Source organism: Parasteatoda tepidariorum, chromosome 6, assembly GCF_043381705.1.
Source record: "Parasteatoda tepidariorum isolate YZ-2023 chromosome 6, CAS_Ptep_4.0, whole genome shotgun sequence".
NCBI classification, from domain to species: Eukaryota; Metazoa; Arthropoda; class Arachnida; order Araneae; family Theridiidae; genus Parasteatoda; species Parasteatoda tepidariorum.
The window spans coordinates 88,625,091-88,636,731 of record NC_092209.1 but is presented as its reverse complement, the minus strand read 5'-3'; the positions used below and the strand labels follow the sequence as shown (position 1 = coordinate 88,636,731).

Below are 11,641 nucleotides of genomic sequence, written 5' to 3'. Positions count from 1 at the left end.
AAGTCCTCCACGAAGGCAAATTTCACCCATTACTTGATCCAGGAATTCTTTTGTCTCTGAATTGGGTTCACAATTACAAAGCTACGGAGTTGAACATCAGTAGTCGTAAGCCCAAAAATTGGATTGGCTGTTCAGAAAAGGTTATAAAAATAAAAATAGATTTGAATAGAACTCTATTTAAGTGTCACAAATATTAATTTCCAATCAGTATAGCGTAAAGTTAAAATCAGCTTCATCTTAAACAGTGTTTGATAAAGCTGATTATAAGGAGCTGATGCTGTACTAAAGAAAAAAAATCAGCAGTCGTAAGAAAATACTACACCGTTGAACAGGAAATAAAAATTTTGGTAATATGATTTGGTTTCCAAATGGTTCGGTTAATCGAAACATATGAATATGAAAGCTGAACAGGAACATATTTTAAGTAACTGCATTGCTTTTTTGTCGTATGGTTTGATGAAGCAAAACTTATGAATATGAATTTATGAATTACTTATGAGTGTTCTTATGAATATAAGAGGTTTTATTTTTGTTCCGACTGAAGTCCTTGAATAGAAAAAAGCACCAACTAGACCAGCACCTTACTTATGAATAGTTTATAAAACATGCAACATGTTATTTATTCCACTAAATGAAACACATTTCTTAGATGTGCTATGTTTATGTTAAACTGGTCCTTTTATTTTGCTAAATAGGATGTAGGTTTCAGACATGTTAATTTTTTATTAAGTGTAACGTATTTATTACATTTTAAGATCGAATTTTTTTTATTCAACGAAGTTAGTGCATTAGAATTCTTTTTTCTTTTTTTGCAAAAAAAGTAACGGTTGGAAATCACCATAACTTTTACACCCAACTAATAATAACACAGGTAATTCTTTTGCAGAAAAATTGCACCGAATTTCAAAGAGATAGTATTGTATTCCACAAGAGTGTTTTTACATAAACGCTTTGAAGCATACATTCTTACATAAGCACATTTACATAAACACTTTAATAATCAATTTAGCACATTTTATTTCAAAAAACACATTAATTTTCAATTTTTATTCACTTCTTTCCCATTCCCATCATTCCCCTAATCGCTTCGGCTACACGAGCCCCAAAGTTCGCAGCTGCCCCCAATCCAGCAGTGGCTCCAAAATTAACACCAGCATTCGCTCCAGCTTGCGCAGCGGCTGCTGCATCAGCAGCCCCATTAGCTCCTGCACCTGCCATTCCCATTTGTGGAGCTGCTTCAACAACAAAGATCAGTGCCATGCACAGAACTAAAGTGATAATCTGGAAATAATAAAAAAAAATTAATTAATAATTAAAAAATATTAATAATTTTAAAAAAATTATAATTAAAATTAATTAATAATTTTAAAAAATTTATAATTAAAAATAATGAATAATTAAAAAAAAAATTATTTATTATTATCAACAATTAATAAATAATTAATAATAGTAAGTCAAAATTTTTGATGGTCCCATCAAAAATTTTTGATGGTTTATGTTGGTTTCACTGCGACTCATGATTGCTCAACATCATTTGATGCAAACTACGGTAAACAACGTTTAGGAGCACAAAAATATTTATAAATGCAGACAGCTGTTTGGGATGCTCAAAGGGCAACCTTCATCAGTGCAACAGGCCACCATCATTTTCTATGACGTGTCCATGATTTTTGATATGCCGACAAACTTCCATCATTCTTTGATGGAAAACGTTATTTTAAAACTATGAGGGTTAACCATCAAGGGAAGTTTGATTCTAATGGACCAACAATCCATGATGATCCGTGATGGTTGCAATTATACATTTCAATGATAGTTTAATGGAAATTATTGTTGGAATATACCATCAGAAACAGTTTGGTTTTTTTATGTCAGAATTCCTACATTGGGGGTGATGGTAGTGCACGATAGTTCCAATATTTGATTTCTAAGATGCGATGATGGAAATTCGTGATGGTTCAACAAGAACAAACCATCAAAACAAGTTGCTATTCTTATGTTGGACCATCATAAATCAGTAAGAATTCCTACATTGGAGTGATGGTTACTTAGGTTGACTACCAGCAAAAAATATAATGGTTCATGATAAAATTATTGATGGCTACCTTCAAGATTATGTTGGTCCATCATTAAAAAACATCAAAAATTTTGACTTGGGTTATAACCATATATGGCAACGTTACTTTTAAAAAGTAACGAGTAAAAGTACAAGTATTTTTAAGAAAAGTAACGAGTAAAAAGTTCTTATTTTAAAAAGTAGCGAGTAAAAAATACAAGTAGAAGTACAAGTACTAAACAAAAAAGTAACGATTTAAAAGTACATTTCTAGGAAATCGAAAATTCAAAGTAACCTAAAATTTTATTGAATAATATTCTTATGTTCTTTAATGTTTTTGAAAAATTGTTGTTATTTATTTAATTAATTTTAATTCTGAAAATTATGGACATTAATTTATTTTTAAATTCGGAAGAATATTATAATATAATTTTATAATATAATCGTATAATATAATTTTAAAATCAAATATAATTTTAACATCAAACTTTTTATGGATTTGCACGAAAAAGAAATTTTATCTATTGATTTTAATTTTTAGTTTATTATTTTTATTTATTTAAATTACCATTGATTTAAAATTGTTTTACTCTTTAGAAACGCGTTTTAAAAGCACAAACATAAACAAAGCAAACACGGGGTTTCAGATAGCTTTGTGATCTTTGAGCTAGTAAAAAATAATTGAATGTGCAGTATAAGTTGAAACAGAACAGTCTACAGTTTTATTTGTAACAATGGCTAATGCTGAAGTCATGCGAGAAAATCATTTTCCGAACATTTCTGCCTAACGGAATAATTAAAATTTGTAAACGAATTTTAGTATCAGCGGCTAAATTAATACCTTCGAGTTTTCAAGAGTTAAAATAGTAATTATAATAGTTTTCAATAGCACAAATAGTTCTGAAGTTCTTAGAGATTTGACTGGGCGTTGTTTGACAAGGTCGGGCATAAACATAATTTTAGTAAAAAATGTACTAGGTAAAAATGTATTTAGTAAAAAATGTATTAAGACAAAAATGTATTATTAGTGAGTTCAAAAAGAAAATTGAAAAACGTAATAACAAAATCCAACATTTTTTATTTAAAATGTATTAAATAAATGCATAAAACTCGAAAATGAATGAAAATAACTTGCTAATTAATATTTTTATTCATTTTGCAAAATAATTGCATTTCGAAAGTGGTGTCACTGAGTCTGCTGCGAGAATTTCTCAGAACGTGCTTAGCCACGCTGAATAAGCGCTCCACGGGAGCACTAGAAGGTACTGCAGTATTATATTTCACATATAATTTTTTTACGATTGGATATCGATTCAAAATTGATATGCTTTCCGTTTCGACATTTGAGCTCATGTATGCCATAAATTCTTCTGTCGCTGGTGATTGGCATGATGTTTTCAGCTTTAGAAAATTTAAAATCCCTGGGTTTTTTTCTGTTACGTTATTAGTTATAGCAGGGTGTTCAGCTTGGACAATTCTTTCCAATTTTTCTGTAGCCTCCTCCCTAGCTTTTTCTTCCAACCAATTAAATTTGATTCAAGATACCAGACCTGCAGCAAACAATAAATCGTCCTGCGATTTCACATCGCGAAACCATCTAGAAGAGCTTTGTTTAAAGGCTTTGTTTTTACAAACTGTTGTTTTAATAATGTTACTATGAAGCTCTTCTTTAAAAGAGCCGTCTTTTCCCTTTCATGAATGACAATTTTAAAAGGTCAAGGTATTTAAGCGCGAAGTTAGCTGTGAATGCATATATATTGCACATTAATTTTATAAATTAAAAAAAACATAAGCATTTTTTTTACTTAATTAATTTTTTTAAATTTTTTTTAGAAAGCTTTCCTAGTTTTAGAAAAAAATAACGATTTCATTCGACATTTCCGTTACAAATACTTGTACTGTTTCCCAAAAAAAGTAACGAAAGTACAAGTAAAAGTACTATAGTTAAAAAGTACCGAAGTACAAGTAAAAGTGTGTACTTTTTACTTGTACCGGCGGTACAAGTAACGAAAGTAAGAGTACTGTCATATATGGTTATAACACGAATGGTATAAATAAAATTAAAGAGCAGTGACTTAATATTAATCTTCTTTCTTCACTCTGAGAATTTTTCCACGTGCTGACCGGCAATATTATTCAAATTTGCTGTTACCCCAGTTGAACCAACCATATTATCGTATTTCTTAAACTTAACCAGATCTAGCCCAATACTTGATCCAGGAGCTCCCTTGTCTTCCGGATTGGGTTCAAAATTACAAGGACACGGAGTTGAATATTAGTAGTCGTTAACTCAAAATTGGGTCGGCTGTTCAACGACGGTTATAAAATAAAAGTTCAAACTCATACCTAGCCATGTGATTCAAATTTGCCACAATTTGAAAATCGTGATAAGTTTAATTTAATTATACTTTTTAAATCTAACTATATTAATGTTCATGCTTGATCCCATCTCAATATAATGTTTTATAACCGTCGTTGAACAATCTACCCGATTTTTGGGTTTACGAATACTGATAATCAAGTCCGTAGTCTTGTAATTTTGAACCCAATGCAGAAGACAAAGGAACTCCTAGATCAAGTATTGGGAGAAAGTTTGCTTTCGTGGACGACTTTTTGATGGAACTAACCTGCATTTGTGTTACATGGAAAAGAAGACCACGAGAACCTCCCACGGTTAGTCTGACTGCAAAAGGATCTAACCCATGATCTGTCTATCACTGAAGATATTTTGCGACAGTACTGTGGTCGGTGCAAGCTGGATGCGGTTTTGTATAGACCAGTCATTGCTGGGATTCGAACCCGGTTCATCTCATCAGAAGGCGAATGCTCTATCCCCTGAGCCATCACGGCTCTTCAATATACTGTTTTATTTTATTTTGTAACCGTCGTTGAACAGCAGACTTAATTTTGGGTTCACAACTACTAATGTTCAACTCCGTATCCTTGTAATTTTGAACCCAATCCAGAAGACAAGGGGGCTCCTGGATCAAGTACTGGGAGAAATTTGCCTTCGTGGAGGACTTTTTGATGGAACTAACCCACATTTGCGTTACATGAAGACGAAGACCACGAGTACCTCCCACGATTAGCCTGCCGGCAAGGGGACTCATGATCCGTCTACCACTGAGGATATTTCACGCCAGCACTGTGATCAGTGCAAACCGGATGCGGAATTCGTATCGACTGGAATTCGAACCCGGTTCACCTCATTGGAAGGCGAACGCTCCATCTCCTGAGCCATCGCGACTCTCAGTATAGTGTTGAATTAAACTTTTTTTATCGTACTTCTAAAACTTGATTACACGATATTACATTTCAGCTTGAAAGAAAACATTCTTCTGTTTAACGCCTAGTTAAGATTGCTTCAAAATTGGACCTTATTGTTGCTTCAGTTACTGATATTATGGTTCAACGTTAAAGCAATTTTTTTGAGAATGTTGTCAACCAAATAAATCATGCCACTAAAATTCATTAACAATTTTCAAATATTTATGCTTATAAACCAGTTATCGTTGTCAACAATACTCCAAACAGAAAAAAAGTTTTCTGAAAATATCTTCCTTGTAATAAGGATATCAGAAAGACAAATATAAAATCAAGGCCACCAAAGATTAGAATTCAAATCAACCGAATTTTGTGGTATATTTGAATTCTAATCCCAGCTCACACCGTGCGAAATGGAATACCGTAAAATAGCCTCAGTGGTTATGGGTCAGCGTTCCTTTGCCGTAGAGTAGAGTTTACGGTAAGATTTTGGAGGTTTTCCTTTCCATGTTACGAAAGTGTTTATTAGTCCCCTCAAAAAATTCACCACGAAGGCGTTTCAGGAGTTTCTTTGTCTTCTGGGTTCAACACTACGGAGTTGAGAACTTTGATGCAATAAACTCAGAAATCGATCGGTTTTCTAATGCTGGCTATGAAGTTATATAAAAAATAAAAACACATATACAAAATAGTTGTAGCGTGTTCAGCTATAGTGCGTAAAGGGTTTTTTCAATTTAATGCTGCAACAATGCATTAGTATTTCAATCGTTAAACTAGCAGATAACTATCATTCAGATGTGACAACTTTACCGGAAAAACGCGTTCTTTCATTTTGCGAGGGCAAAGTTGAGAAAGTGAGATTTTGACTTTCAAAACTGGCCAAATTTCATAAATCGTTTTTCGCACATAAAAAAATATCATTTTATGGTTCAAATTTCAACTTATTTTTTTATTGCAGATTTTATTAACCCATGGTTCATATGACGCAAATTTCATCGATATTCATCGCCGTCTATCAGAAGAAATTATATATGGGTCTAAGTCCCCACAAAGTTTGTTAGATCCGCCTAGAACAATACAATGTGGATCTTTCAATATATTCACTGCATATACAAATACAACCAAATAGTACATTGCATTAGAATACATTACGAGTGAAAAATTTATGTGAAAATAATTTCGATTGTTATTTAAGCTACTTAAAAGATGTTATTTAAGCTACTTATATGAACAAAAAGTCAATTCCTACTTTTGGCCAACAAGGAAAATACTCATTTTAGTTACTTTTTATTAAATAATTATAATTTTTTCTGTCATATAAAACTAAAATTAATTGATTAAACTTAATAAATGAATTAATATTTGAAAAAACTGTCTTAACATCAAGTGTCTGCAAGTTTCAAAAAACGTATTTGAGCTTGAGTGGATGATTAAAAAGTATTTTATGAACGAGAACTAATAGTAGGAATTGGATAAAAAAAAAGGCGTAGTATAGGAGCCTTAGCTCAAATGAATCGTGAAAACGCGTAGGGCTTGCAATTGGTGCGTGAAAAAAAAGCATTTGAAAATATGAAACTAAGAAAACAGTTCATCGAAATCTTATTTGACATTGAATTGAAACAATACAAATGTTTCATTAAATAATGTAAATGAATATAAATTTACAAACATAATATTAATTTTGCAAATAAGAATAAACCATTTCATATATGTTTGAGCCTAATTAAAAATTATTATTTTTGATTAATTTATAAGTCACTACTATAAATTCTCTTTTAAGACTGCTTTGCAAATAAAAAATAAATATCTTTTCTTATTTGCATTCGTTGATCAGCTATAGAAATAGGCAGAACATTTAAGAATGCATTATCCTAAATTCACCGGTTTATCAAACCCAGATGCTTCATTCAAATATCAACCTTTCTAAAAACAAAAAATTTATTTATTAGATTTCAAAAGGTTTAAAATCAAATGATGTGAGAAAACTTGCGTATAATTTATAAAAACGAAAGATTGGAATACCGTGAATTAAGAAATCAAATCATCTAAATCTTATTTTATTCTGCTAATGTATTTATTTTTTCATAAAATAAATCATGTATGTTTCTAAAGGCAAGAATAATTTAGACAGAGAAAAAGTAAAATTTTTAAAACCTATTTCTCTTTCTTTTAATATGTGAAAATATTAAGAATTGCTCATATAAACTCCTGAGTAATTGATCTCAAAAGTAGCTAAATTCAAATAAGAGCGCAAATATTTGCATGTATTTGTATGCTATCAATGTAATGAACTTATATGTTCAAAAATGTTAATAGTTGTTAATTAATTTTTTATATTCCAATAGTTGAACAAATTTCAGATTTTTCAAATTGATATTTTTAGTTTGTTAGCGATTTGTCTTCGATATCTTAAATATAAATTCTTTGATTGGATTCAGTTATCTTTAAGTTATAAAAATATTTCTGAAAACTTCCGCACAAACAGCCGAATTTATTTATTAAAATGAATCAACTGAAGAAATTAAACTTAATAATCTTAGAATTAACATGCGAATTCATTCTTCGTTGCTTTAAAGCTATTAGTAATAAAAGTATTTCTTTTTTATTTTTGAAATAATACTTGATCTTTCATTAACACATTCTTTTTAAAAACATATGTGTGTTCAAAATCAGTATTTATAAATTATAAAAGTAGTTAATTTTAAAAAAAAATTACAAAATATTTCTACAGACGTTTTTCAGCAAAATGAATGTGAAATAAAAATTGTGATGAGCTTAATAATATTAAAATAAACTTCTAAACAAGGATAAAAGAAAACTCTTTTTTAATCCTTCAAAGAATTTTTTGAAGAAAGACTACCAAAAAAACTGCTAAAAAAGCTGCCTTGAAATAATTTTCTGAAGAAATTCTATTTATATACATAAAATTGTGTGTAAATTTTAACTGAAAATTGAAATATATCTGTGCGAAAATATAATTTATAAAAAGTTAGTCAGGAATGTTTGATCAAATTTAATCTATCAAAGTAAATTCAATAAATTAAGTCGCTTTCAAAAAAGGAAAATATTTGTGTTCCAATTTTTAACTAAAAAATCATTTTGCTTGGAAATACTTTTTCAATAATTCTATTTGAAAGTTTGACGGAATTGAATTTTTTTTATCGAAATGAACGAAAAAAATTTATATGCTTCATAAGATTAGAATAAACTTAAAAATAATGAAAATATTTTTGTATGAATTTTGATCTAAAAACAAAATACCTTTCAAATATTCAACTTAAATATACAAAAATCTTTCATAAAAACAAATCTGGAAAAGCAAAATTTAAAACTTCCTGAATTTCGAATAATTCTTTTTTAAAAAAAAGGAAAGTTTTTGTGTTTATTGTACTAAAAAGAAAGTTTTTTTTTAAAATTCAACTCAAGCTTTCTACAAAAATCTTTTATCAAAATACATCTAAAAAACGGAAATTTAAAGTACTTCTTGAGCTTGAAATAAACTTACCAATGCTTTCTCCATTGTTATATTGTTTTACATATATCTAAAAAAATATTTCTTTTTATATACCGAAAATATTATTTTAAAAAGCGGCTTGTTTGTACATTAATTTTAAACAGAATGATTTAATATCAATTAAAATAAGTCGTTGTAAACCATCCGGATTAAAACAGTACTGATGCGCAAACTACGTTTATAGTAATTATCTATTGTTCCATTGTTTTCTTTTTACTTTGCTTAAAAAATAAAGGTCCCTTTACACAGATGAGGATGAGAAAAAAACAAAGAAATATTAATCGAATTACAACGCAGAAACGTTTCTTTCATATTAAACCAGACGCAATAAACAATATTTTTACATCCCCGTGCAGTTTTGAGATTCGCACATCAAGGTTATTTCAGATTTATTTATTATTATAAAACTGTAATTGCTGTTTTGTCATGAAACGTTTCGTTTATGTAAGAGTTTATGAAACGAATTTATACTAAGTAATGAAGAAAAATTTGAATATTCCTCTTTTTATACCAAAAGTAAATTTTTCATCAATCAATTTTTATCTAAATTTAGCTTAACCATTTTTTTTCATACTAATGAACTGTTGAATTATTTTGAGGATTGAGATTGATTCGAAAAAAGAAATTAATTTAGCTTGTTACTTAAAATTAATTTGATTTTTAAAAATCATTTTTATTTTTGGTTGGAATGAGGGTCGGGATTTTTCAAAATTTTATCTCTTATAAAAAATTAGTCTTACAATTCAAATCTTATAAGTAATTGAATTCATAAATTCTGTGTTTATATTTTCAAATGAATTCAATGAAAAAAGATTAAATGAACGAATGCATAATAGAAATTTGTTCCACGATGTTAATCTCGGCACCAAACTTACCTTTACTGATAGATGCAAACGAATTTCTCATCATTGATTCTACTTTGTGAACTTATTAATATATGGTCGTGCAAATCAACTGATTAGTATATGACTGATTAGTATATTTAAGCTCAATCTCTTGTACCATTAAGATTGCATTTTACAATAGTTCGAGAAAATATTTTTTTAGATTAAAAGTTATTAAGGTGTTCCATTTTTTATTTATTTTATGTAACAGTAAAAAGAGCCACCTTTACTTGTAATACCTGGTGGAATTACTATATCGTCCTAGGGGTGGATTAAAATACCCTTCTGGTGGAATTTCACCATATCCTCTTTGTTGTGAATTACCATATCCTCCTGGTTGTGGATTGCCATATCCTCCTGGTTGTGGATTACCATATCCTCCTGGTTATGGATTACCATATCCTCCTTGCTGTGAATTACCATATACTCCTGGTGGTGGATTACCATATCCTCCTTGCTGTGAATTACCATATCCTCCTGGTGGTGGATTACCATACCAATTTTGTGGATTTTCGTACCGATGTTTTCTCAAGATCAGATTTTCTCAAATAGATCAAATTTTGAGGGGACATTTTTTTAAAAATAACAATGGGCGTAGAGTGTGAAGAAAACCAAATAAATAAGTAACAAGCATATTGGAACCTTAAATATCTTCTTGCCTTTTTTACAATATTAATAATTTCAAAACTTTACTTGAAAAATGTAAATGAATTAGTGGTAACCTATAATTAATTGACTAAATAAAATTTAAAACTCATTTCAACTTGATTAAAATGTGTTTCTGTTTTGCCGAAATAATGAAAAGTAGTTTCTTAATAAACAAAAGTAAAAAAAAGGGCAATTAACTTTAACAAGCTGTCGCAACTTTGAATTGTTATTATTTAAGCAATTTTTTTTAAAAATCTATTATAAATATACAGTCGTAATTTCAAATTTTTTAATATTTACTGCCCATCTGCTTGCTATTTGTGTCCAACCCTTGGGACTGATTTTCTCACATTCTTTTGTAGGGTTTCGAAACCCGTACTCTCTCAATACCTCCTCAGAAGAGAGAAGGTCTCAGAACGGGACACCCTAAACAGGAAATATTATCTTTTATTACTCTAAACCAGTGTTCCCCAACCCCCGGTCCGTGGATCAAATGGTACTGGGTCACCCATTACATTGAAACTGAATTTAAATTCCTAGGTTTGTACCCCAAATTAAAAATATCTGTGTTCTATTAAAATTTTATTTATTTAAAAAAGAGGGCCCCCGAAGGGAGTGACATAAATTTTTTAATGTTTGTAATGTATCTGTCTCCGATTTTCCCCAGATGGAACCGTCTCATTGCAAAGAAACAAGCTCAGGGTTCTCATTAATTTAACATTCTAGTAAGTTAAAATGTTAAATCACTTTATATTTATTTTTTGGTGTGACTGTATTTTATTTTGAAGGCATGCTTAAATACAATTAAATTTAAATTAATAAATCAAAATAGTCTAAAATATAAACAATAAACGCCGCCCTGCGGATCACGGTGAAATCATCAAACGTTGACAGATCCGCAGTGATAAAAAGGTTGGAGAACACTGCTCTAAACGTAATAACATCTTTGCAATAGTCTAAATTTTATCTTATTTTTAACCGTTATTGAACAGCTGATCCAAATGTTTCAGTTTACGACGACTACTAATGTTCAACTACGTAGCCTTGTAATTTTCAACCCAATCTAGAAGACAAAGGGACTCCTGGATCAAGTATTGGGAGAACTTTGCTTTCGTGGAGGACTTAGTGATGGAACTATTTGCGTTACACGAAGAGGAAGACTCTGAGAACCTCTAACGGTTCGCCTGACAGCAAGGGGACTCTAACCTATGAGCCGTCTACCACTGAGGATATTTTACATCAGCACTGTGGTCGGTGCAAGCCAGATTACGGAAT

General features: G+C 30.1%; 1 protein-coding gene across 1 annotated transcript; it reads right to left on the bottom strand.

Annotated features, from left to right (window-relative positions):
• Positions 1–901: 901 nt before the first annotated feature.
• LOC110281983 (uncharacterized) lies at positions 902–9,027 on the bottom strand. Its single transcript, XM_021144396.3, has 2 exons — positions 8,826–9,027; positions 902–1,281 (listed from the first exon to the last, which is right to left on the bottom strand). The coding sequence occupies exons 1-2, from the start codon at positions 8,838–8,840 to the stop codon at positions 1,051–1,053; spliced, it is 246 nt and encodes an 81-aa protein (XP_021000055.1). The 5' UTR covers positions 8,841–9,027; the 3' UTR covers positions 902–1,050.
• Between the last annotated feature and the right edge of the window lie 2,614 nt (positions 9,028–11,641).